General features: G+C 59.7%; 1 protein-coding gene across 7 annotated transcripts; it reads left to right on the plus strand.

The window, feature by feature from the left end:
• The first annotated feature begins 536 nt into the window (after window positions 1-536).
• On the plus strand, window positions 537-26,886 carry WIZ (WIZ zinc finger). 7 transcript variants are annotated; one of them, XM_061150001.1, is made up of 13 exons: window positions 537-642; window positions 2,069-2,332; window positions 7,413-7,485; window positions 9,397-11,543; window positions 12,638-12,961; window positions 17,826-17,996; window positions 18,900-19,403; window positions 20,462-20,860; window positions 21,433-21,984; window positions 23,108-23,635; window positions 23,829-24,248; window positions 24,515-24,710; window positions 25,724-26,886. In XM_061150001.1, the coding sequence occupies exons 2-13, from the start codon at window positions 2,128-2,130 to the stop codon at window positions 25,881-25,883; spliced, it is 5,679 nt and encodes a 1,892-aa protein (XP_061005984.1). In that variant the 5' UTR covers window positions 537-642; window positions 2,069-2,127; the 3' UTR covers window positions 25,884-26,886. The 7 variants fall into 7 exon arrangements, with proteins under 7 accessions (XP_061005984.1, XP_061005986.1, XP_061005985.1 ...); XM_061150003.1 differs by lacking the exon at window positions 20,462-20,860; XM_061150002.1 differs by lacking the exon at window positions 17,826-17,996.

Here is a 26,886-nt window from a genome sequence, read left to right on the forward strand (position 1 = left end):
ACTGGGGACCTAGGCCAGCTCTAGGGGCATGAAAGTACTGAAGTCCAGTGTAGGTAATGGGGAAGGAGGGAACGAGCTCGTGGTTGGAAGGCAGCAAGGGTCTGAAGGCTAGGGATTGGCCATGTGGAGTCCTCAATGACCTATGAATGACCCATGGGGGAACTTCTCTGCCCCCTCCCCACTCTTCTGGTGCTATTAGCGGGCCTAGCACTGGAAGAACCAGTGGGGTGATGAAGAGCCATTGGGGACAGGAGGACAAGAGTGTTGTCATGGTAACAGAGCCTCTCCCTGGACTCTCAGGTCGGGCGGGCCCTTTAAGGGTCACCCTTCTGGCCACTCCCAAAATGGCGGCGCGCCTGCTGGCTGCCCCCCCACCGGGGTGGCGCGGGGGGGCGCCCTGGACCTCCCCATCATGGCGGCGCGGCGGGGCTGTCGCGCTGAGGTCACGGCGGCGCGCCGGGGGGGCGGGGCGGCGGGGGGAGCGATTTAAAGGGACAATGTCCCCCGAGCGGTGGAGGCGGCGGCGGCTGCGGAGGCCGCGGCACCGGCACCGGGAGCGGCAAGGGCGGTAGCGGCAGCGACGGCCGCACCAAAGAAGGGAGCGCCGAGCCCCGGCGCCCAGCCGGCGGCGCCGCCTCCCCGGTGAGGCCCGGCCCGGCCTGGGGAGCCCGCGGGCGGGGCGGAGCCGGCACGGGGAGGGGGAGGCCCGGGCCGGGCCGGGCCAGGCGGGACCCCCCGGGGCGGGGGGCGGGGGCGGGGCCTGTAGGGGCGGGGCCTGGTCGGGGGCGGGGCCGCACAGGTTGTGGGGAGGAGCGGGGGTCTTGGGGCAGGTGTCCCCCCCCCCCCCCGACCTCGGCTCGTCCCGCGGGGTCTCCCGCCCCGAGGTGCACGGGCGGAGGGCGCATCGCGTGGACCCTGGCGCCCCGAGGGGTGTGCTGGCGCGGCGCCGCCACCACCCCTGCGACCCCCGGGGGCGTCCAGGAGGGAACCCCCTTCCCCACGCTGCCAAAGTGCTCCGAAGTTGCGGTCCCGCCCGTTCCCCGCGGGCAGTGCCCACCCGGTGGGCACCCGCAGGTGCTTCCTCGGGGCCTGGGCAGGGACCCCCACCACAACGGCCAGTCCACGGATAGGCCCCCTGGGAGCCCCCAGGCCCTCGAGGGCAGCGCCTGCAGCCAGGCCTGGAGCCCCGGCCCCGCCCCGGTTGCCTGGGATCGGCCTCCCTACCATCTCCCTGGGGAGGGCGCCTCATTCCTGCCCTTCACTTTCTGCCGTTACCTTGAAGGTATTTATAGGTGGAGAAGACAGCCCCCACCCCCCATGGCCTCCCCAGGGTCCTTATTTCTGGACCAGGAGCTCCATCCTTCCCTTTTGCCCGCAGACTGGAGAGATCTTGGGAGGGTGGGATGGAGGAATCCAGGCTGGGTATGCATGAGGGGTAAGGTTGGGGTGAAGCAAGAGGGTTAAGGCTGGGGTCACTTGCGGCTGAGTGTGAGGGTGAAAGGGTTAATGCTGGAGAACCCTAAGGTTGTGTGTGGACGGAGGGTTGGAGTGTGGGAAAAGTGAGGGGTAACTGATCCGGGCAACAGGAGTGAGAAAAGTGCAGGGGTAATGATGGGGGGACTTGAGACAGTGTATGGGATCAGAGTGTAGCAGTGCTGAGGCACACGCATAGGATATGCATGTGCATGGAAGTGAGTTCACAACTGGGAAAAGTGCAACCACGAATGAATGAAGGGAGGCATCTAGGAGAAGTAATAGGTTTAATGCTGCAAGAAAACAAGGTGTCTGAGCGTGAATGCTGTAAAGTGGGGGAAACTGAGGCAGTGCAAGGAGAGGAGTTGTGGACGAAAGCCGAGGCATGCTGAGATTAGAGACCATTGAGATCAACGTGTAGGGATAGGGCCTCAGCACTATGGACTTGCTCATCTGTGCTTGGGGGGTAAACTGAGGCACCAAGCCACAAGGGTGAGGACAGGGGCTTCGAGGAAGGAGAAACTGAGGCAGAATCCCTTTCCAGCCTCCCCTGAGCACCTGTCTCTCTACCCCCTCCGCCCCCCCCCCCCCCCAGACCTACAATGCCTCACTGAGCCGGGCCAGCAGCTGAGTGGAGCCAAGCAGAAAGCATCTATGGATGGGCCCCTGGCAGGCGGCCTGGCCGCCCCAGATCGCCCTCGAGGCCCCGAGAGACTGCCTGGCCCAGCGCCGAGGGAGGACATCGAAGGTGGGGCCGAGGTTGCTGAGGGGGAAGGTTGCATCTTCCGGTCTACCCATTACCTGCCTGTCACCAAGGAGGGCCCTCGAGACATTCTGGATGGCAGAGGTGGCATTTCTGGTAAGAGGGTGGGCCCTGTGGCCCTGAGGGGAGCATCCAGCCAGGTCCCCAAGGCTCAGGGAGGGCCGAGTCACCCAGCCCATCAGGGGCTGAGTTGGGATCCTGATTCTGTCTGGGTTCAGAGCCTTTGCCTTCTGCTTAGTTGCCCACTTTACAGTTGTGAAAACAGAGGTCTTGGGAACTAATGACCTGACCAAGGCCTGCCCCGGTGGAGAGCAAGGAGCTGGGACTTGACTCAGGTCTGCCTGGCTTCCTTCTCTGAGTATACTAATGGGGTCCAGATGCTCAGCTTAGCACCCCCGAGCTCCCCTCCCTGAACCCACTTGTTCTCCAGGTATGCCCCCATTCCCGTCAGTCTATTCCAGTTCCTTCTTGATGCACCGTCTTGGTGAGTCCCACTTCTGAACCAGGGGCCCAAACAGCTTATGCCCCCTAGTGGCCGGGGAGAGACTGGGCAGTCAGGGATTACAGCCCTCCCTTTTTGCCTCGATTTCCCACCTAAAGGGGATCTTGCACCATCCCCACCTAAAGAGTTGTCATTCCCTCATTAAATACTCAGCAACTACCATGTGCCAGGCTGCATTCTAGCTGCTGGGGATACAGCTGTAAGCAAAAGCGACAAGAGTCCCTGCCCTCAGGGACCGGACGTTCTAGTAGGGGAGACAGACAACAGGCAACTGTGTAAATAACATACGGGCAGGTAGTGACAAGTGCTGTGAGGGTATTAAACAGAGTGCCAGGATCATGCCTGGGGGGACCTGGGAAAACCTCCCTGAAGGGGTGGAATTTGAAACGGCATGTGCAGAGGCCCTATGGTAAGGAGGAGCCTGGTGTAGTCAAGGGCCAGGCAGGAGCCTGGTGTAGCTGAAGAGTGGTGGGTGCCGTGTAGGCTGGTGCACTCCGTGTCTCCCTTAATCTCCTTGGCCTGCTCTAAAGGCCTTGGTTTCTAGGACTCTCCAAGTACTTCATCATGGGTCTCCTACATGCCAAGCCCTTTATGTGATCATCTCCTGTCATTCTCAAAAGAACCGTGTGGGGTAACCTCAGTTATCATTATCCAGCGTTAGAGATGGGGAAACTCAGACCCTAAAGTGTCAAGTCAATTTCCCAAGGGCCCACAGCCAGGCAGTAACCTGGCTTGACAGCCCTCATCCTTCACCACCACCCTATGTCAGGGCATCCTTGACCTGCCCCAGCTCACCTTAGTGAGGCTCATGATGCTTAGTTACTTACAAAGCATGGAATGCTCACCTCCTCGGGACTGGACACTGGTGCGCAGCCAGGGACCAAGCATACACTCCACCTCCACCCCTGCTGGACCCTGCCATCTGGGGTCAGACAGCCAGACCAGCCACCAGCTGTTAAGACATAGTTGCAGAGGATGCAATGGGCGATGGCCAGGCTGGGGGACATCCCAGAGTCCTGGATGAGGAACAGTGAGTCAGGCAGGGGGCAGGGGACATCCAGACAGGGGCCTCCACATGTGCAGTGGTGTGGAGGTGACTAGTGGTACCTGAAGGTGTCATGCAGGAGGACGAGAGGGCAAGACCCCTGCTCAAAGAACCATACCCTCCCCCAAACTGTTAGGAACCAAGGCCCAAAGAGAGGCAAGACCGTGTCCCAAGTCATGCAGCTGACCAGGGCAGGTCCAGGACTTTGACTCTGTGGGAGTCCTGGGGAACGGACTTTGGGGCCTAGGGCCCTCTTTGGATCTGGCTCTGAGGAATTGGGCGTTCTACTCTACCTGGCAGAAGTCCTAGGTCTGAGGACTTCCCTGGTGGTCCAGTGGTTAAGACTCCACGCTGCCACTGCAGAGGGCGTGGGTTCGATTCCTGGTCAGGGAACTAAGATTCCCACGTGCCACATGGTGTGGCCAAAAAAAGAAAAAGAAAAATCGCAGGTCTGGAGAGAAGGAGAAAGTAGGTAGGTGGGTAGGTGTGTGCTCACTCCCCCGGGGAGTCCACCAGGGTCCAGGGCATGTGCCTGGGGAGGAGGCGGGGGTGTGGCTGCTGAGGGGGGACAGGTCTACTCCTAATGGTACCGCTGAGCATCTGGGGCATGGGGCTGGGGCTTGACTTGGAGTAGGGTCATGGCCTGGAAGGTGGAGAAGGGCCTGGGCTTCAGACAGTGTCTGCCCCACTGCCCTCTTAGCCCGTTCCACCCCGCCTTCCCTAGGCACCTGCCCTAGGAGTCTTGTGATGCCTATAAATAGGAACAGCCTCTGAGGCTGCCATTCCATGCTGAAACCTGGGCCCTCCCTCATCCCTGCCTAGTCCTGGGAGCCCCTCAAGAGCACTCCTGGAGGGGCTACCTCCAAACTCCTCCACCTAGATATGGATGAATCCACTGCCTCCTCTGTCCTCCATCATGGCTGTTGGCCTGGAGCCCCCGTGGCCTCACCTGAAGCCCCTCACCCAATGCTTGGCTTCTCTGGTTGGCCTCCTGGGTGCACCTGAAGCTTGGGGGGCTGGGATGGTCTATATGGATTTCTGAAGAGTCTGGTTCATGCCTGGCATTGGGACCAGGGAGCTAAGGGCTGAGCAGTGCATACTCTCTGCCTTCATGGGGCCCCAGAGTGTGGAGTGAGTGGGCCTGAGGTTCTCAGTCAAGCCTCCACCTTCCATCTTGGGGGAGTCTGAGCCAACCCTGAACCCCAACCTGGGCAAACCGCCCCCCTTCCTCCCCCCCACTGCCGACTCTCTGGATTGAGCATTTATTCTGTAATCTTCCTTGGCGCCCGTCACTGGCCCTTCGAGACTGGGGCCATAGCTGTTGCCCTTATGTCGAGGAGGAAACAGGCTTGGAGGAAGAAAGGCATGCCCTTCAGTTTCCCGCTTGACCTTGAACTGGATCTGTCTGACTCTGATGTTTAGATTCTTGGCCACTTTGCCAAGCTGCCTGCCTTGGGCTTCAAGCTGCTCACGGACATCCTTCTCATTTTCAGTTGCTCACTTTCAGACCCTCTCGGGGACCCCAGATGGCAGGAGTCAATGAGGGCCCCTTGGCACGGCCGTCACTGGGGGCTGCATCCAAGGTGCCTTCTCTGACCCATAGGGACTTCTGGACCCCCTCCCAGCGGTGGAGGCCACTGGATGAGCCCCCAGGTCCCCCAGGAGTCTTGGATACGGGACCCTGCTTGGTCTGCTTCCTCCAAAGCACCTAAAAATAGGTGCTTCACTGGAGCCGCTCAAACAAAGAGGCCAATACGGCCCCCTGGCTCGCAGAATTCTTAGACAACGGCAATCGCAGAACCAGCGAATCTGGGACACTCGGAATCTCAGGAGCTTGGGGTCCCAGAATCTCAGAATCAGGACATCTGGACCCTCTGACTTGCGTGAACTGGCTGGCCTCTCCCAAGAAGCTCACGTCTGGGATTCTTGTGTTCTCAAGAGACACATTTCTAGGGGTCTCACTCCCTTAGCTGGTCCAGGCCTTCATTCCCCAAACCTTGAACCCTCTCCAGCACTCCCCTGACCCTTGCATCCAGGCTCAACCCTGACCTGGCCCTGCTCCCCATCCGCCTACCACAGAGCTTCTCAAAGGAAGGAGATTCTGCCCCCAAGGGACACTGTGGCCATGTCTGAAGACAATTTTGGTTGTCATGACTGCAGGTTCAAGGCTGGGGGTGGGGTGGCTCCTGGCATCTGGTGGGTGGAGGCCAGGGGTGCTACTGAAGATCCCACAATGCACAGGATGTGCATTCTCTCACCCCAGAGAATGATTCGGCCCCACAAGTAAGCAGCACCACGTTTCAGAAACTGTTCTAAATGATGCAGACTCCTATATCCCCATCACACTCTCACCTCCCAGAGGCCACGTGCCAGTCACGTGCCTTCTCTCGGGCCCCACAGAAAGACCCTTGTGGCGGCGATCACAGCCTGCTGACCGCGACCCTCCACCCTCACCAGCTCTGAATTCTGTGGCCCCTGACAGTCGGCTCTCAATCTCCTGGGCAAATTGGAGAGTAGGGGTTTGGGAAAAGTATCAGTACCAACCCCGGCGCTTAGCCCTCTTTCTGGACCATCCTCAAATTGGAGCTGACCCAGTAACTGCATCTGTTGGGCTCTGGATGGGGCACAAGATCTCCCTGTGCGTTAACCTTGGCCCCAGCAATTGGCCTGTGCCCCGACTGGCATGCTTGCCTGCATCAGGCAGGCGCGGCAGGCAGAGGAGGCACAGGCCAGGATTCCTGTGGTCACTCCAGGCATTGGCTCCACAGGCGGATAATGGAGAGTTGGCTCTATCTGTGTGAGGGTTCCTAGAAGGGATGTGATTCCAAGTCGTAGGCCTGAAAGGGGGTCTGGGAGGCAGGAGGCAGGGACGGGCCCTCTGCAGCTCAGGCTCAAGGACTCCTCACTCTTCATCTGGCAGCTATTGGTTGAGTACCTGCCATGTGCCCGGCACTAAGATGCTGCAGTGAGCGAGGCCCCTGGGGTGGGGGTGGGTGGCTTATGTGCCAGCGGAGGACCCTGGCAATTTCAGAGAGTGCTAAGGAGAGAAAAGAAAAAAGGTAATGAGCGAGAAAATCACAGGGGCTCAGTTTTTAGCAGGTGGCCAGGGAAGTGTTCTCCGGGCAGAGGGAATAGCCAGTGCAAAGGCCCTGAGGCCAGAAAGAGTTAGGTGGGCTTGAAGCTTCATGAGCTGTCTGGGAAGAGTGAGAGAGGGGTGAGGAGGAGAAGGCGGTGAAGCTGGAAAGACCCGCAAAGGTCTGACCTCGCAGGGCCTTGCGGGTGGTAGTTGGGAATCTGGCTTTTATTAGAGGTATGATGAGAAGCCAGGCAAGTTTTTACCAGGGTGTGACTTTAAAAAAAAAGATCACCCTGGCTGCCAGGTGGGGGACAAAAGGAGGAAGACCAAAGGCAGTAAGTCCTGGTGGTCCCCTAGGAAAGCTAAGAGGACTCCTCCAGAGAAACCCCTTCGGGGCTCAGGAGTACAGAGGCCAGAGGCCTCTCAGGGGAGAGGGGTGGGGAGCCAGCTGGGCCCTTCCAAGGTGCCCGGTCGGGCTCCCAGAGCTGGGGTGCTGTGAAGGGCCCCGGCCAGGGGGACCCCAGCCCCTCAGGGTCTCCCCTCTCTGTTGCAGATGGGCAGCCCCATCCTGGCCTCAGCGAAGCCCTTCCCCGTGCCACCTCCGCCACCCATCGGATCAGCAGCTGGTGAGTTGCCACGCTGGCCCTGACCTCAGGGAGGGCAGGGGGGCAAGCAGGACACACCTAGGCCCAAGAGCAGCCCCCAGGAATGAGACGGGGTCAGAAGGGAATCAGGACACCAGGCAGGAGGAGGTGGCTCCCCTCAGGCAAGCCCCTGGGCGCTTGCAGGGGGTGGTGGGAGGACTGGGATGAACACAGACAGTCAACTCTCATTATCCCTGCCGGGAGCAGGGCCAGAAGGCCAGGAGCCTGGAGGTTGGACCCTTGGAGTCCTGTCTCTGCCAGGTGACCCTTAGAATAAGGTTCGGCCTCTCTGAGTCTCAGTTTCCTCATCTGTAAATGGAGTCCTTGTAGTGCATCTCACAACCTCACCTCGAAGACCAGAGGGATGTAGCGTCGGAGCAGGAATCAACAGCAGTGCTGATGACAGCAACCTTTTATTAAATGGCTTGAAAGTGAAACTGTTAGTCGCTCAGTCGTGTCCGACTCTTTGCAACCCCATGGACTGCAGCCCGCCAGGCTTCTCTGTCCATGGGATTCTCCAGGCAAGAATACTGGAGTGGGTAGCCATTCCTTTCTCCAGAGAATCTTCCCGACCCAGGGATCGAACCTGGGTCTCCTGCACTGCAGGCAGATTCTTTACCATCTGAGCCACCAGGGAAGCCCCCTATTAAATGGATGGGCAGGCGCTAATGTGTAACAGCATCCATATTGGGATTAATAATAGCTCTCTGTTATTTAGTGGTTTCTGTATACTAAGCTCTCAGTGCGGGAGTTTACCCCACTGAATCTTTGCCATAGCCCTGGAGGGAGTGGTCCCGTTAACATGGAGGTAACCCCATGATTTCTGCTCAGTCTCTCAGTGGAACCCATCTCCACATCTGTTCCATGGGTGTGATTCATAGCCGCTCATGGAGGCAAGATCTTGAAAATGAGAGAAATCGATCAGGAACAGTCATAATAAGAACCCACATTGGTCGTGGGCCTACTGGGAGCCAGGCTTCAGGCCAAGTGAAGCGTTTCCCAGCACTGAGTTGTGTCACGTTCACCCTGCACTTCACGGGGTCAAGGTTCCCATTTGAAAGCTTGTGGTTGCTATAATTTAAATAAGCACCTGCAGCGTGTTAAGTTTTCTTTGATTACGGGTGTGAGAAAACTCCCTCAGTCACTGCATACAGGCACAGAAGCTGTTGGTTCTCAGGACTTGTCCCCATTTTTAGGGCTGGAAAACTGAGGCCTAGTGAGGTTGCCACGCCTCCACTTTCCCCTCAAAGGAGGGCAGGTTCACTGGAGCCACAGGCTGAGCAGGGCCTGACTCTGCCCTCGTCCCAGGAGGAAAGTGCATTCTCTTGAATGGTTTCTGCTGCCAAGTTTTACCAAATTTGCTGGAAAGAGGAAACTCAATGAACAAATCACTCCAATTTGGGGAGGACCAAGACAAAAAAAGCAGCCTGTGACGTAACCAAAATGGGAAGGTCATCTAGGACCCTCCCAGGGGACAGATGAGAGTTGACTGTGCCATCAGACTTGGAGACATTCCTTGTGATCCCCGCTGTGGTCTCTGTACACTCCACACACACACACACACACACACACGCACACGCACACGCACACGCACACGCACACACACCCGCCCCCACCCCCTGCAGTGCAGCAGGGCTGAGTTCCATACACAAGTATGAACCCTGGGAGCTGGATCTTGTATTTGACCCAACTGCTCTGGAAGGGTCCACACATACTCCCCCGACCTCCCAACTGACACACACTCCCCACCTCTTGGAGGTGGCCCACTGGCTGAGTTCTCTGGAACCTGTCTCAGACTGCCTGGGAACCACCCCCACCCCCTCACTGTCCCTTGCCCAAGGAAAGGAAACCGAGGCCTGTGGCTAATCTATCCCCATTGGCCCTTCCTTGCAGCTGCTGGGATGGAGGCAGCCTGGACTTCCAACCGGGCTCCCCCTCACCCCATCCCCTGGGCCACTACCCAGGCCCCCCGGATGGCCGGGGGCCTTGGGAGCACCCCCTGATTCAGGAGGCTGGGGAGGACCTCCCATCTGAGCAGAGGTTCGAGGACCCCGTCATCGTGAGAACCATGAAGCCTCATGCTGAGCTGGAGGGCTCCAGAAGGTTCTTGTACCACCACCAGGGGGAATCGAAGGTATTTGAGAAGGTCCCCCGGGGCCGCCCCAGGTTCGACTGGCTGCAAGACGCAGACGAGGCGGTCCCGCTCCAGGACGTGGAGCTGGACATGGACTTGCCTCCCCAGCCGCCACCCCTCACCTCCTTCAGGACAGTGCTCGTGCCCGTAGACGATACCACGAAGACGTTGGATGGGCCAGTGGTGGGCACCCTGGAGGGCCTGACCCAGCCGTCTGAGTGGAGCCTGCCCCGGTCCGCCTCAGAGGTGGCCACGCAGACCTGGATGGTGAACTCAGAGGCATCTGTGGAGCGGCTGCAACCGCTGCTGTCCTCCGTCCAGACGAGGCCCTACTTGTGCGAGCTCCTGGAGGAGGTGCCCGAGGGGGCAGCCAGCCCCGACGAGGACGAAGACGAGGAGCCAGCCGTGTTCCCGTGCATCGAGTGCAGCATCTACTTCAAGCAGAAGGAGCACCTCCTGGAGCACATGAGTCAGCACCGCCGGGCCCCGGGCCAGGAGCCGCCGGCTGAGCTGGCCCCGCTGGCCTGTGGCGAGTGTGGCTGGGCCTTCGCTGACCCCAGTGCCCTCGAGCGGCACCGCCAGCTGCACCAGGCCTCCCGGGAGAAGATCATCGAGGAGATCCAGAAGCTAAAGCAGGTCCCAGGTGATGCGGGTCGGGAGGCACGGCTGCAGTGCCCAAGATGCGTCTTTGGCACCAATTCCTCCAAGGCCTTTGTGCAGCACGCCAAGCTGCACGTGCAGGAGCCGCGGGGCCCAGCGGCCCAGGAGCCCTTCGGGGGTGGCAGCGGGGCAGGCAGCCCAGGCCCCGACGCCACCTCCCTCGCCTACCAGCCCTACGGAGACCCCTCAGGCCTCAGCGCCTGTGTTTTCTGTGGCTTCCCCGCGCCCAGTGAGAGCCTGCTGAGGGAGCACGTGAGGCTGATGCACGCTCATTCCCACTGGGAGGAGGAAGAGGATGCTGAGGCTTTTGAGGAGGAGGGCCCTGCCAGCCGGCCCGGCACCAGCCAGGATGCCTACACCCAACTCTCTGAGGCTGCCGACTACTTTGGCAAAGCTGAGCCGCTCTTGGCCCCCACGTGGCGGGAGAATCCTGCTGGATACGACCCCAGCCTGGCCTTTGGCCCAGGCTGCCAGCAGCTGGGCATGAGGGATTTCCCACTGTCAAAGCCACTCCCACACTGCTCAAGCCAGAGGCCCCTGGGAAGGCCAACCTTTCCCTCACCACTAGCATCCTCCGCCTACTCCTTACAGGCCAGCAGAAGCAAGAGTGCTGTCCAGCCTCAGGGGCTCCCAGCCCACCTGGAGGACCAGAGGCACCCATGGAGCGAAGAGGAAGATGAGGAGGAGGAGGAGGAGGAGGAATTACTGCTGGCCTCAGAGATGGACTTTCCCCCCGAAAACAGGGTCTTTGCGCCGCCAGCCAGCCCCAGCCTCATCCCACAGCCAGCCCTGGAGCTGAAGCGGACATTCCGAGAAGCCCTGCAGACAGCGGGGGCCTCGCGGGCACAGCAGCAGCAGCTCTGCGGGATGGTGCCTGTAGTGCTGGTGGCGAAGCTCGGGCCACGAGTCATGGCTGCGGCGGCCAGGGCCCCCCCAAGGCTGCAGCCTGGGGAACTGGGGCTGGGGGGCGCCCACCCCCTGGACTTCCTGCTCCTGGACACGCCACTGGGCGGCCCTCTGGGGCTGGACCCATTCCTGGATGGGGACCCAGGGGTGGCACTGAAGCCCGAGGAGCGGAAATGCCCCTACTGCCCCGACCGCTTCCACAATGGCATCGGCTTGGCCAACCACGTGCGGGGCCACCTGAACCGTGTGGGCGTCAGCTACAACGTGCGGCATTTCATCTCCGCTGAGGAGGTGAAGGCCATCGAGCGCAGGTTCTCCTTCCAAAAGAAGAAGAAAAAAGGTAGGGTGGCTCCACTCCAGCACCCACCTCCCTCCGAGGCCAAGGCCGGGGAGATGCACAGCTGGGCGGCTGAGTCCTGAACCAACAAACCCTCAATCTAAAGCCTCCTGTAGTGCCCAGCAGGGTGAAGGCAGGGAGCTGGGGCCAAGGTCACCGCATCAGAGGAGATGTGGGGACATCCCAGCTGTCTGGCCCTTCCAGTAGCTGGAGTGTGGGCTGAGGAGTCAGCCCCAGGCAGAAAATATCATTGAGTCCTTCATTCGACAAATCTTTATTGAGTGAGGTCACCACAATGAACAGAACATGAGTCCCTGCCTCCCAAGTGCACAGTCCCAGAGGCATGGTGGGACCCTGGCTGACTTCAGAACCCCTGGGGCTGCCTGTGAGGTATGTGGATTCCCAGGCACCAAGGTTCTGATTACAGAGGTCTGTCTCCACATGAGTGCCCTGGGGAGTTCTGGCTGGCTGGCAGACATGGAGCCTACACGGGGAGGGGCTGGTATGGTGTTTGAGAGTGTGTGTGTGTGTGTGTGTGTGTGTGCAATGCAGGGAACAGGCAGGGGACCGACTGCCACAAAATTAGGCAGTTACAATGATAAGTGACCTGGGCTGTGATGGGGGCAGCTCGGGGAGGGGTGTGGGGAAGCCCAGAGAAGATCCCCAACTCTGTCTAGGGGATCTGAGCAGATTCCCAGAGGAAGGCATCCCATCCATTGATCCATTGCTTCATTCAGCCAAGGTTTCATTGATAACACTGGGGTGATACAGACATGAGCTCTAGAGGAAAGAGGCTCATCCAAATGACTGCAAATCCATCCTGGAGAAGTATTTCTGGGGGTGAGGTCCCTGATGCTTTGAGCTGTGTGAAGGGAGACAGTAGAGGCCATGAAGAGAAGGCTTCCTGAAGTGAGCAGATGCAGCAGGAGCCATGTACAGCAAAGGGCAAGGCAGGCATCCAGGGTGAGGACCCGCACTGGGTGTGTGATCCGCTGAGGGAGCAGCCCTGGGCACGGGGAGAGCGGAGGATGTAGAGTAACACCCGCCCCCATGCCCCCTGCCCAGGCAGTCCATGTCCCCCCTCTCTCTCTCCACAGTGGCTAACTTCGACCCGGGCACCTTCAGCCTGATGCGCTGTGACTTCTGCGGGGCCGGCTTTGACACTCGGGCCGGCCTCTCCAGCCACGCCCGGGCCCACCTGCGTGACTTTGGCATCACCAACTGGGAGCTCACCGTCTCGCCCATCAACATCCTGCAAGAGCTGCTGGCCACCTCGGCTGCTGAGCGGCCCCCCAGCCCTCTGTGCCGTGAAGCCGGGGTGCCGCCTAGTGGCTTCCTGACCTCCCGCCGGCCCCGCTTACCTCTTACAGTGCCCTTCCCACCCACCTGGGCTGAGGACCCTGGGCCAGCCTACGGAGATGGTAAGGGGAGAAGGGGCAGGCAGGGCTAGAGCCCTGACCCTTCCCAGGGGCCTGGAGGGATGGAGGAGTGGGAGGTGGGCCGCCACTCTGCTTTCCTTTAAGTGTTTTCAAGTCACTTTACCAAGTAGGTTGACTACTGTCCTGCCACTTAGGGGTCCTTTCTGTTTTACTCAGTCGCTGGGCCAGGGCTCTGTCTAGGTCCAGTTCCTCCCTGTCCTGCCTGACAGTGGTTGTAACAGAGGCTTACTGATCTCTTTACTAGGAGCCAGATACTCTCCTAAGCCTCTTGCAAATATGAACTCATTTATATCCTCAAAACAACCCTTTAAAGGCAGGTGTTATTATCCCCATTTTACAGATTAGGAAACTGAGGCTCAGAGACCTTCATTAATATGCCCAAGGTCATACAGCTAAAAGTATGTGGCACTGGAGTTTGAAAGCCCAGAAAGCATAAGCTTTTCCTAAGCCTCTTGCAAATATGAACTCATTTATATCCTCAAAACAACCCTTTAAAGGCAGGTGTTATTATCCCCATTTTACAGATTAGGAAACTGAGGCTCAGAGACCTTCATTAATATGCCCAAGGTCATACAGCTAAAAGTATGTGGCACTGGAGTTTGAAAGCCCAGAAAGCATAAGCTTCAGAATCGTTGAGCTTAATGATGTCTTTTTCCTGGAGCAGCACTGTCTGGTGGAACTTTCTGAGACAATGGAAATGTTCTCTAGAGATTCATACTGCAGGGTCAACACTGGCCACATATGGCTGTTGAGTCAAAGGCAGTTAGTACAAGGTTAGTGGTGATCCAAGTGGACAGTGTAGATCTAGAGTTTACATTCTAGATTTTGAGTGGTTTACATCTAGATTTACATTTCTAGATTCTACAGTGTTCTTCTGGGTTTCCCAGATGGCTCAATGGTAAAGAATTCGCCTGCCAACGCAGGAGCCACAGGGACGCGGGTTCTATCCTTGGGTCAGGAAGATCCCCTGAAGGAGAAAACGACAACCATTCTAGTATTCTTGCTGGGATAATCCTGTGGACAGAGGAACCTGGTGGGCTATAGTCCATGGGGTCACAAAGAGTCAGACATGACTGAGCAACTGAGCACACACGCATGCACTGTGTCCAGCAGCATTGATGACCCATCCCTTAAGTGAGTGCTTGCTGTGTCCCAAGGTTTCATCTCACTTACACCTCAAAACAATTCCGTGGAGCTGAGGATTTCTGTGTTCCTGTCTTTTGGATAAGGAAACTGTGGGTCATCTGCTTTGCCAGAGCCACAAAGCAGCACAGCTAGACTTCTGAACACCACGTTAGGTGGTCTCGTCAGAGGCTTGGGATGATCCAGAAGTAATCTTTTGGTGAAGGAGCCTGGGGCTGGACTCCATGGAGGAAGTGGAAATATGAAGGACTCAGCCTTACAAAGCCTGACTTTGTGGGAGTCTTTACTGAACCTCACAGGAGAAAAACTCAGCAGTGAGGAGAAAGTGGGCTCTGAGGAATGGAGAAGGTACCTGAACAGGGGAATTGTCCAGGGGCTGCTTGGGGCCAAGGGTTCCTTCTGTTTCTCCTACCTGGAGTTTTCAGGGTCCTGGGCTTCCCAGGTGGTGCTAGTGGTAAAGCACCCATCTGCCAATGCAGGAGACATAAAAGATGTGGGTTCAGTCTGGGGTCAAGAAGATCCCCCGGAGAAGGGCAGGGCAACCCACTCCAGAATTCTTGCCTGGAGAATCCCATGGACAGAGGAGCCTGGCGGGCTATAGTCCATAGAGTCTCAAAGAGTCAGACACGACTGTAGTGACTTAGTGTGCGTGCGTACACACACACACACACACACCCTAGATCTATATGCTGCCTTTGCTGGATCCATCCACGAGACCCCTTACCAGTGAAGGACATTTGAGGGTCTGCAAAGGGAACAGTGTGGCTGTTGAAGCCCCCTCCCATCCTTGGACAAGGAAGAGATTTGAGGCAGAGAGAGAGGATAGTGGTTGGTTGAGGTCACACTTCAGAGAGAGGCAGAGTGGGGCCGTGACCTCAGGCTTCTTGCCTCTGTGAAGGCTATCCCCTAGGCACTCAGCTCACATACCTGGCTAGGTTTCTTGGTGTCTCAGTGGTGGCTGGGAGGTGCAGTTTGCTCTGAAGTTGGCTAGTTGCAGGTGGGAGTGGGGGAGGGGATGAAGGAGGGGGACAGAAGCAGTTTATAGGCTCCAACTTTGGCCCCTTCTTTCTCTGATTGGAGTCCTGAATGTCAGGCTTACACCCTTTACTTGGCACCTGGTTCAGGCACCCAGGGGATGGCAACACGCAACCCGCAGCCAGGTTCTGTTTCTACCAGAAGACCAGTGTACCAGCCCCCAGCTAGTGCTGAGGAAGCTGACCATGTCACTGGGACAAAGGAGTCAGCCTGGTTCCACACTGGCCCTGTCCTTGGGGGCTTAGGGTTATGATCAGTCTTTCAGTGAACATGTTGGGGGTGAGGGTGTTAAGGAGTGGTTGAGACGATCCTAGAAGCCTTGAGGAACGATGTCCAACAGTCTGGCCAAGTCTGGCCACCAACCACGAGAAGCGGCCATCCTTAGAAGGATCTCCCATGCCTCCCAAAGTGGGCTGTAGGAAGCGGACTCCAAGTTGGGGGCGGGGCAGTGGTCAGATGCTGGTCCCACTCAGCTGTCAAGTAACAGCTGGGGGCAATCCGTTTAGTTTGGGGAAGGGAGAAGCAGGTTGCGCTTGAAATGTGGTGCCAGCCTTGTGGGGAGTTCAACAGAATTGCCAGATAGCGCCGTCAGGGGACAACTGGATGCCAGCATGATGTTGGGGGATCCTCCTGGTTGGGGATCAGGTGTCTTCCAGGATTCCTGACCCGGAGGGGAGACTTCCAAGGAAGGGAATGAAACAGTGTCCCCGGGCAGGTCCTGGCTCCGCCCGTCGGGCTCTAGGAGCCTGGATGCTGTTAAGGCGAATGCGTGTGGCCGGAGGATTCCCATCGTAGTCTTAGAGATGTCCAGGGTACGGAGACAAAGTCTCGGCCCGTTGAAACCAGGCTAGGGCAGCAATGCTGGCAGCCGCTAGTAGCACTGCGTCCGTGAGTGCGCGAGCTCTCCTCTGGTCGGGCGGGGACGAGGGTTTCGTTCGCGGTGCTCGGCGCTCGGCTGGCCGCCCTGGGCGCACCCCTAGGGGTGGGGCGGAGCGGAGCAGGCTCCGAGGCGGCGGCACTCGGCGTTCGGCTGCTCTCGCCTGGGGCGGCCGCCCCGCGTGCGCCGGAGCCAAGATGGCCGCCTCCACCGCCCAGTGCCGAGTGACAAAAGCGGAGAGCAAGGCGGCGGCGGGGCCGCGCGCGGGGGGCGCCCGTGAGCGCGCGCCCGCGGGGGCGCCCCCGCCGGGCCCCCCGAGCCCGGGCCCCGCGGCTCTTCCCGCGCCGCCGCCGCCGCCCCCACCCCCGCCGCCGCCGCCGCCGCCGCGGGACGGGCCCAAGGCCGAGCCGGAGCCGGGGCCCGGGCCCGCGCCCGCGCCGGGTAAGAGCCCGCGCCGGGGAGGGTGCGGGGAGGGCAGAATTGGCGTCCCGCCCGCCCCCTGCTGCAGCCGCCGCCCCAGACACCCGCCGTCCAGTCTCCGGGACTTCCCCTCCCCCCAAGCGCTCCAGTCGCGGGGACCCTGGGCCTCCTGTCGCGGCTCGCAGGGTCCCGAGCTTCAGAAACACTCTCCGCCGCCACTTTGCGGAACCCTCACCCCATCTGACAGATAGCCACTAAGCTCCTTGGAGCCCCTGGTTTGTGTCTCACCGCAGCCTCTGTTCCTCCGGCGCGGAAACCGACTCCAAGTCACTTCAGCCTTGACACGGTCGCTGCCCCGACTGACAGATGCGCCCACTCCACCCGGAGACTTTGACAAAGTCCTCGGCGTCCCAGGCGCCCACCCCCGTCGAATCCCAGCTTCCTTTCTCCTTGCCTCTGTAGGACTCAGACTTCAGACTGAGCCGGGGACCTACCTGTCCGTCCCCCCCCCCCCCCCCCCCCCCGCTGCCCATAACACGGAGCACCTCCAGGACCCCATCTGACGCACCGTTCCTTCATTTTGACCTCTCTCCTTGCTCTGAACGCTAAAACTCGGACTCAACAGGCCTGTCAGGCCCCTTTCTCTAAAAAAAATTAGACCATGAAAACTCACCTTTGATTCCCTGTCCTCATATACATCTTACCCAGAGAAGCTTTCCAGCTTGCTGGATGCCTCAGAAACTTCTGAGAAAGTTCTGTGATTCCCATCCTCACTGTCCCCAGTCAGGCCCCCGGCTGTTCCAGGCTCCCAGTTCTTACCTTTACCCTTTCCTTGGGCTTAGCTTGTGATAAGAAGACCACCCTAAGGCCCCTGAAGTTGTCTTGCCTGGTGGACTTCCCCACAAGTCTCAGGGAGCCTCCCTTCCAGTCCGGTGCTGCCTGCCTCTGTGGCCTCTGACCCTGGCCTTTTCTTTCCGAATTCCCCTTCTGACTGCCACCTACCTGCCCCCCAAGACTGACAGATGCTCCGCTCCGCAGAGAGGAGCCCAGAGACATCTCTCTGCCCGGAGAGGTCTATTCTCTGAGATTAGCACTGCGGCCGGTGACCTATCTGTGCTGTGGTAGGTGGAAGCCGTTCCTAGGCTGTGCTGTCAGTTGGCGGCCTCGACATCCCTGCGTCGTATCGGAGCTCGGGGTTATGGATGGAGCCTCAGCTTTCATGGGGTGAGCTGCGTCCCAGAGTGAGAGCAGGCACCAAGGATGAGGAAGAAGGCTCCACTGCCACCAGCCCTACGCCCCTGGCCATCTGTCCTCACAGGGGTAGACATCCCACGCCTTACCTGGGCTGAGCCTGTCTTCCCAACCTCACAGGCCTGGGTTCTGAGGAAAACGCAATGGTGGCCATGGACTTGGGCTCCCCCCCGCTTCCCAAGAAGAGCCTGCCTGTCCCTGGGCCCCTGGAGCAGGTGGCCAATCGGCTGAGCAGCAAAATGGCTGCAGAGGTTCCTCATGGCAGCAAGCAGGAGCTGCCGGACCTCAAGGGTGAGTGGCGCAGGTGACAAGGGTGCTGGCCAGGCTGGTCACGCTCTCAGGGAGCTCTTGGGCTGGAGGGTTAATGGGGGTGGGGGGGCCCTAGGTTAGCCACAGCTCTCTCTGGCATCTCATGGTATCAAGGAGACCCCCAGCTGTTTTCTTTCATGAGTTATTGCTGCCACAGGCATGCTTGGCCTCAAGCCCTGGTCAGGGGAGGAGCATCCAGAGAGACAGTGGGCACAGTCATCAGGAGCGCACCCCCAGACCCAGTTCATTTGCTGACTTTGATCGTTGGTAGCTATCTAATTTTCTGCATGAAACTGCCTTGTCTGCCCATTGATTCTCAGGTCGTTACTCAGTAATGGCAGGCACTGTGCTGGACCCTTGAAATGTGAAAGACGCAAAACAGACCCAGTCTTTGTCTTTGGGGGTCACTGCCGTTGGGGGACAGCAAGGCAGAGGAGTAGAGATGAGGGCTCTGCAGAAAAAGTGTGCAGACAGGGCCCCACAGAGACCATGGCTGAGGCCCGCAGCCTAGCATCTGGGGCACAAGTTAAGCTACTCTTTAAAGTGTGTGTCTAGCAGGTCAGCGTCTGTATGAAAACCTGTTGCCAGGACACCTTGGTACATTAGAAATGTGAACAGCATGCCACTGGCTGGACCACCAAGGGCTTTGCCTCCCACTGTGTGCCTTTGGGCACAACTCTTCCTCCCCTCTGTCTCTGAGACTCAGTTTCCTATATTTGAAAACTGAACAGGCTAAATTCTGCCTCATTAGGATCATTTTTAGTGTGGGAGGGGTTGACGGAAGCCAGGAGCCTGGGTGAGCGGGACCCCAAGGGGAGGGAAAATGGGAGAGCAGAGCCTGTGCAGCTCACAGACAGCTCTCCCGGCCTCGGTCTCACCCTCCAGCCCAGAGCCTGACCACCTGCGAGGTCTGCGGTGCCTGCTTTGAGACACGCAAGGGCCTGTCCAGCCACGCACGCTCCCACCTGCGGCAGCTGGGGGTGGCCGAGTCGGAGAGCAGCGGTGCCCCCATTGACCTCCTCTACGAGCTCGTGAAGCAGAAGGGCCTGCCTGACACACCCCTTGGGCTGCCCCCAAGCCTGACGAAGAAGTCCAACTCGCCGAAGGAGATAGTCGCTGGAGCCCCACGACCTGGCCTGCTCGCCCTGGCCAAGCCCCTCGATGTCCCTGCTGTCAACAAGGCCATCAAGTCGCCTCCTGGCTTCTCAGCTAAGGGCCTGGCCCACCCGCCCAACTCCCCTCTCCTCAAGAAGGCATCGCTGGCCCTGGCGGGCTCCCCTACCCATAAGAATCCTGAGGACAAGAGCCCCCAGCTGTCCCTGAGCCCCCGGCCAGCCTCTCCAAAGGCCCAGTGGCCCCAGTCTGAGGACGAGGGGCCCCTGAACCTCAGTGAGTGTGGGTCCTGGGAGCCAGGGGAGGGGCGGGGCCTCAGGCTGGGCTGAGGGGCTCGGGTGGATACAGTGGGGACCTTAGCGCCTGCGCGTCCTGGATCGGCTGGGTCAGAGTGTGTTAATCAAGGTGCTGTGTCTCCGGTTGGGCATGTTACCTGTCTCCCATTTCACTTTGCCATTCTTCCCCCTGGAAGTCTCACGGTGGCTACTAAGCTTACTGGGGTAATCCTCCCCCTTAGGGCCGCTTTTGACCTTGTCTGGGCCTGAGGGTTGGGGCAGTGAAGGTAGCCAGGGACCCCATGGGGCACCTGGGGTCCTGCAGGTAAACAGGCAGTCCACTAGCCAGGTGGGCCCATGCTTGGCCCTGTCTTCACATCCTCTTGTTCCTGGTGTCCTTTGCAGAGGTACCTCCGTGCCCAGGGCTGGAACTGTACCTCTAGGGCTGCCTGTGGGCATGGCAAAGAAGGGCTTGGGAAGCAACTCCCAGGCATGGTGAGCAGACTTAACAAAGGGCATCTCTTAGGAATTCAGACCTCCCTGCACAGTTGTGGGCCTCAGGCTCTGAGAGTGAGCCTAGGGTCTGGCCCCCGGCCCCACAGGGCACCCCAGTTGCACCTCATGTTCTAATGAATCTGCTTCCACGGTTTTCTGTGCTTCCAGGAGCAAGGGTCTGAGCAGGTGTGCCCTTGGTTGTGTGATGCCTGGCAGCCAGTGTGCCCCTGCTTTGGTCACCTCCAGCCCAGCCTGCACAGCTTCCACAGCTGAGCTACCTGGGAAGGGGGCCTGGAAGCCTGAGCGTGTGTCATTAGAGCTGGGCCACTGCCTCTCTAGCCTGCGGTCTCTGTAGCCGTAAGCTTTGTACACTTACCTTGATGCCAAAGGCCTAGGCAAGGAACATGACTTTCTCCTTCCCTAAACCTCACAAATCCACGGCAGCGAGTCCTGGACTCCCACCAGCCTGGGCCGCCGAGACTCACAGCAGGCCTCCCGCCTCAGCCCCGGAGGGCCAGCCGAGGTGGCGGCCGTGAACCGCCCCCCTGTGTTTTGTCTCCGCAGCTTTAGATAGTGACGGGGGCAGAGAGCTGGACTGCCGGCTGTGCGGTGCCTGGTTTGAGACCCGCAGGGGCCTGTCCAGCCACGCCCGCGCCCACCTGCGCCACCTGGGCGTCAGCGACCCGGATGCCAAGGGATCCCCCATAGACGCGCTCCACGGGCTCATCCGGAGGGCCGGCGTCCAGATCCGCCTCCCACTCGGGCGGGGCGCCCTGGCCCTGCTGGGGCGGCCGCCTCCCGCTCCTGCGGCCCTCTCCTTGCCCCTCCCCCCACCGCCGGCCAAGAGGGCCAAGCTGAAGGCCAAGGGTGCGGCCAGCCCCTGGGGGAAGCAGGACCTCCCGGCCGCCGCAGCCGCTGGCATTTTCTGGGCCTCTGATGTGGAGCCGTCTCCTCTCAACCTCTGTAGGTTCTCGCTTCAGCCGCCCCCGTCCTCCCTGCGGGCCCTGGAGCCCCTCCCAGGGTGGGGAGTCACAGCCCTGTCCCTCCTCCTTCCCTGCTGAGGCCGGGAGTGGACAGGGGCCCTTAGCAGTGGCCCAGTTCTGCCCAGAGATCTTGCTGGCCATTGGCTGCTAGGCCTTCTCTCTCGGCCTTTGACCTTCCCTCAGAATGAAGGCCAAGGGTGGGGTGCTGCCTCTTGGTATAGAAGGTGCCCATGGTTGCCCCTGGTCTGGATGGCAGGGCTACCACTTCCTGCCCCCATCCCGGTTGGGACCCTCAGAGCTGTGGTGTCTTGGTTCTGTCCTTTTTCCACCAGGACCCAGGGCCCACAGGCTCGCTCTAGAGCCTCCCTGTGCTCCTGCCAGGTGTCTGCCCCTCACCCCCACCCCACTCCTCAGTTCCCTCCCTTGCACTTACCCTCCATCACCACCCCAGCCCCTGGACATGCTGCTGTCCACGCCCAGCCGACCAGGAGACCCACAGGTGATGATCCTAACAGTGCCAGTGAAGCTAACCGCCCCTCTCTCCTGCTGCAGCCTCGGGCCCGGAGCCGGCACGCGACATCCGCTGTGAGTTCTGCGGAGAGTTCTTCGAGAACCGCAAGGGCCTGTCGAGCCATGCCCGCTCGCACCTGCGTCAGATGGGCGTAACCGAGTGGTACGTCAACGGTTCACCCATCGACACGCTGCGGGAGATCCTCAAGAGACGGACCCAGTCCCGGCCTGGCGGACCCCCCAACCCATCAGGGCCTAGCCCCAAATCTCTGGCCAAGGTGGTGAGCAGCGGAGGTCCTGGCAGCTCACTGGAAGCCCGCAGCCCCGCGGACCTTCACCTCTCACCCCTGGCCAAGAAGTTGCCGCCAGCACCAGGCAGCCCCCTGGGCCACTCACCAACTGCCTCTCCTCCTCCCACGGCCCGGAAGATGTTCCCAGGCCTCTCCTCACCCTCCCTGCCCAAGAAGCTGAAGCCTGAACAAATGAGGGTGGAGATCAAGCGGGAGATGCTGCCGGGGGCCCTTCATGGGGAACCGCACCCATCCGAGGGTCCCTGGGTGGCACCTCGGGAAGACATGACCCCCTTGAACCTGTGTAAGTGTGACCCTGGGGCAGGACAGGGAGAACAGGTAGAGGGGTCATCCCCTCACTTCCCTCGGGGGTACCTGGAGCACCCAGAGTTGAAATGGAAAAGGAAGTACAGAGGTCCAGAGGACAAGGGGCTACCCGAGAGTTCCTGCTATGCAGACCCCCCAGCTGAGTGAGCTGCTGCTTGATGATTCTTCATTCCTGTGAGGGATGCAGAATTGTGTCATCAGGCAGTGATAAAGAGATTCTCTCTGCCATCTTTGATTGATTGGTAATGGCTATTATCCAGATTCCTAGGGGAAAAAAACACACTTGTAGGGATCAATTGGTGATGTCTGCCATGGGCAGGAGTGTAAGTGCTGGAAATGGGTGTCTTTCTGATACGCCCTGTCACTAAGCACTTGATGTTTGGAGTTCAGGTTAAGGTCTCAGCTGCTCCAGAGTCTAACAATATGTGACTTCGGACAGTTTCCTCTTTTGGAAGATGGAGATGTGCATGCTCCCAACGCTATGGTTTTCTGAAGTGGTGTAAAGCCCTTAGCTTTAACGCTGAAACAGCTCCGTGTATGCAGTAGTTGTAACATCCCTATTACAGCAAGCAAGAGTGCTCCCCTCTCGAACTGTCACTGTTCATTCTGCTCCAGTTGGTTGAGCTGCTGTGTGCCGAGCAGGTAAGGACGGCCTAGGCCTCTGCCTTAGTGCTCACATGCGTTCCACGACTGCTGTAAACCACATGTTTTGAATTGCTCCTGCTTTAGACCCCGGGAACACAAGAGAGGTGGTTTCCATCTCCCATTTTGCAGAGGAGGAAACTGAGACTCCCAGCTTCACACAGGGAGTCACAGCCAAGCTTGCAGCTGAGTCCAGGATCCAGGGAGCCCTTGCCCCTCAATCCATCACAGTGTCATAGGGAGTAACCGTGAAGCCAGCTAGAATTTGAGGTGACAGAAGCAGCAGAAAGGCTGGATCATGTACTCAAGGGCCTCTGGAGGCAGATGAGGGAGCGGGTCCATTCAGGTCTGGGATTGCATGGATGGGCAGCGGGGCACTTAACACTGACCTTGAGCTTGGAGGCTTCCTGCCAACAGCCGCGGCCTCCCTCTCCTCCCCCTACCCCGACCCACTGCAGCATCCCGGGCAGAGCCGGTGCGTGACATCCGCTGCGAGTTCTGTGGTGAGTTCTTCGAGAACCGAAAGGGCCTGTCAAGCCACGCACGCTCACACCTGCGGCAGATGGGCGTGACCGAGTGGTCCGTCAACGGCTCACCCATTGACACGCTGCGGGAGATCCTCAAGAAGAAATCCAAGCCATGCCTCATCAAGAAGGAGCCGCCGGCCGGAGACCTGGCCCCTGCCTTGACCGAGGACGGGCCCCCCACAGTGGCCCCTGGGCCCATGCAGGCCCCCTTGCCCCTGGCACCGATGGCTGGCCGGCCAGGCAAACCCGGAGCTGGGCCAGCCCAAATACCCCGCGAGCTCAGCCTGGCTCCCATCACTGGCACCAAGCATTCGGCCCCCAGCTACCTGGGCTCCGTGGCAGGCAAACGGCCCCTGCAGGAGGACCGCCTCCTCCCCGCAGAGGTCAAGGCCAAGACCTACATCCAGACTGAACTGCCGTTCAAGGCAAAGGCCCTCCACGAGAAGACCTCCCACTCCTGTAAGCAGTGGGCGGCAGGGTCCAGGGAGGGCGTCTGCCAGGGCCTGTCGGGCTGGGCAGTGCCATGCCGCTCGGCCCCCGTGGGGGTCAAGGTGCCCGTGGGAGGCGGGACTGACTCTCGACCCGGGCAGTGCCTTTTGGGTCCCCCTGCTCCCTCGGGGCTGGGGCTCAGCAGCACCCCCTCTGCCTGCAGCCACTGAGGCCTGCTGCGAGCTGTGTGGCCTTTACTTCGAAAACCGCAAGGCTCTGGCCAGCCATGCCCGGGCACACCTGCGACAGTTCGGCGTGACGGAGTGGTGCGTGAATGGCTCCCCCATCGAGACGCTGAGCGAGTGGATCAAGCACCGGCCCCAGAAGGCGGGCGCCTACCGCAGCTACATCCAGAGCGGCCGGCCCTTCACCAAGAAGTTTCGCAGCGCTGGCCATGGCCGCGACGGTGACAAGCGGCCGCCCCTGGGGCTGGCTCCCGGGGGCCTGGCTGCGGTGGGCCGCAGTGCTGGGGGTGAACCAGGGCCCGAGGCTGGCCGGGCCGCCGACAGTGGTGAGCGGCCTCTGGCGGCCAGCCCGCCAGGCGCTGTGAAGGCGGAGGAGCACCAGCGGCAGAACATCAACAGTGAGTGCTGGTGGAGGAGGGTCACGGGCTGCCCCCGGGCCCTCTGCTGTGCATTTCCCCTCAGATCACTTTCCCAACCACCCTCCCGTTCAGCCATCCACCCTTCATCCCGCCTGTCCCAAGGTCCAGGAGGTGGCCAGTCTCCAGCCATCCTGACTTAAAATTCCCACAGCATCTGCCCCTCACTCGCTAAAGGCAGGAACCTCTTCCGGGGCCTTGCCCTCTGGCTCATCTCCCGTCCCTCCCCCCCCACTTTTCCCCCTCAGAATTTGAGCGCCGACAAGCCCGCCCTCCAGATGCCTCTGTGGCCCGGGGCAGTGAGGAGGCCAGTGACCTGCACCAGAAGCTGGAGGAGGTGCGGCAACCTCCGCCCCGGGTCCGACCAGTCCCCGCCCTGGTGCCCCGGCCCCCCCAGACGTCACTCGTCAAGTTTGTGGGCAACATCTACACCCTCAAGTGCAGGTATGCAGCCCTCCCCTGGGGGAGGGAGGGAGACCGCCCGCCCAGGGCAGGACCTCCAGAGCCTCTGGGCCAGACTGGGGTGTGGCTGGACCCAGGGTAAGGGATCCTTACAGCCGGCGGTACCCCTTAGCCTCAGGCCCAGACCTTGAGCTTTATAGCCGGCAAGACCTGGGTTCAGTTGCGGGCTCTGATGCACAGTTTAGTGACCTTGAGCATATTTCCTGCTCTATACCTCAATATTCCCAACTATAAAACGGGATTGATAACAGACCCACCAAATAGACTTGTTAGGATTAAAAGTTGCGTAGTTACAAAACACTCAAACTGTACCTGCCACATGGTAAGCAGTTGGCAAGTGTTTGCTGGATTAAGGGAAAAAAGATAGGTCTTAGTTCATTGTTGGCAAAGTCCACGCATCCATCAGTGTCCAGGAAACTGAGAGTTCGGGACGCGATGTGCCTGCCCCAGGCCACACAGGCCAAGTCAGAAGTAGGAGTCAAACCCAGGACTCAGAACTGTGAACTTGGGTTCTGGACTTGAGGCTGAGAGGGTGAGGGGCGGGTGAATTGGGAGCGTGAGTCGGGCGGGTGGGAGTTAGTGCCCAACCCCCCTCCCTGGCTCCCATCCTTTTCTCCTGGGGCCTGGCAGGGTTGCATTTGCTTCCCTGGGGTCCCATTCCGTCTCAGAGCACATGCTTCAGTCACCTGGCAGAGATGTTTGGGAAGCTCAATGACGCATACCCAGCACCTGAGCTAGCAGACTGCCCTGAGCATAGAGCGGTCTCTCCAGGGGACCCTGCCATGACCCCGTGATGGATAGAGGTAGCTGTGCATAGGAGAACACCTAACTTCTGAGTCCCCGTTCCCTCACATCCTGGGCTTGCGTTGTTCACAAGGAGTAGCAGCAGGGGTGCCTGATGCTCAGGGTGCGGCCAGGGCTGTGGTTCTGCCTCTCCTTACTGCAATGGCCACTTCTTCCTCTCTCTCTTCCCCGTGCCCCCCCCCCCCCCGCAGGTTCTGTGAGGTGGAATTCCAGGGGCCCCTCTCCATCCAGGAGGAGTGGGTGCGGCACTTACAGCGGCACATCCTAGAGATGAATTTCTCCAAAGCGGACCCCCCGCCGGAGGAGCCTCAGGCCCCACAGGCACAGACAGCGGCGGCAGAGGCACCCTGACATAAGCATTCCAGACCCCCTCTCACGCCGCCTTTTTCTCCTTTTTCTCCTCTCTCTCCACCCTCTTTCTTTTCTGTTTCCAAAGGAGCAAGCCAAAACCTCAAACCGGCACCCTTCACGGGCCGGGCACACTACAGCCGGGGCACCGGAAGCCAGCTAGCCACCCTTCCCCTAGCCCGAGGACTCTGGGGCCACACACAGGGCATCTTCCTCCAGTCCACACCCACCCGCCCATTTGGTTCAGCAGCAGCAGCGGCCAGGTGTCTGGCGGCAGCCAGTCCGTTCACAAGGGAGGAAGACCAGCGTTCTCCCATGTCCAGCAGCCAGGCGGGCTATTTTTGCCATCTGTGGCCACTTGCAAAGACCCCAAGGACCCCTGTCCTGGTTCCCTCTTGCCCCTGCCCCTGTGAATATCCTCTCACACACGCACGCACGCACTCACGGACCTCGTGAGACCCGGGAATCGGCCCCAGCCCTCCAGTTCCCGAGTCGAACGACTACCACGTCACGCCACGGTGCTTGCTCAGGAGAAGGCACGCTCCCTCTGCGGCCCTCTGCTGGGGCTGGGAGCCCCCCACCTGAGCCCACAATGCCACGGAAATCCTTGTTGGCCGCCTCCCCCTCATCCCTTGCAAGAGGGGCCTTCCCAGCCAGGAAGAGCTCAGAGCTGACAGCTGCCTCCTGCCGTGTCAAGGCCCCCCCCCCCAGAGTCTTGGGGGCTCTGGGGCCTGGGAGGGGGTGGGGGTGGGACTCTCCTTCCCCACCCTCACCCCCCCCTCCCTCTTTTCACTGTTGCTTTCTATGTATAGCTCCCTAGACCTTTCACTTTTTTAAAAACGCGTTTTGTGTAGAGAATAAGGAACGTGGATCTTTTTATTTTGCAGTCCTGGGCCAGCTAGAAACTGGGAGCCGATTGCCCTTTTAACTTTTTTCAGTGGCCACATTTTGGTTATCGATGTACCTAGAAGTATGTAAATTAGATTAAATTTCTCTTCTGGAAACA

This window comes from Dama dama, chromosome 9, assembly GCF_033118175.1.
Source record: "Dama dama isolate Ldn47 chromosome 9, ASM3311817v1, whole genome shotgun sequence".
In the NCBI taxonomy this organism is placed as follows: domain Eukaryota; kingdom Metazoa; phylum Chordata; class Mammalia; order Artiodactyla; family Cervidae; genus Dama; species Dama dama.

Coding starts and splice junctions, on each gene's coding strand:
- WIZ (XM_061150001.1), top strand. CDS start 2,128: ATGGATGGGCCCCTGGCAGGCGGCCTGGCCGCCCCAGATCGCCCTCGA. Junction 21,985..23,107: donor CATGACCCCCTTGAACCTGT/GTAAGTGTGACC, acceptor GACCCACTGCAG/CATCCCGGGCAGAGCCGGTG. Junction 24,711..25,723: donor ATCTACACCCTCAAGTGCAG/GTATGCAGCCCT, acceptor CCCCCCCCGCAG/GTTCTGTGAGGTGGAATTCC.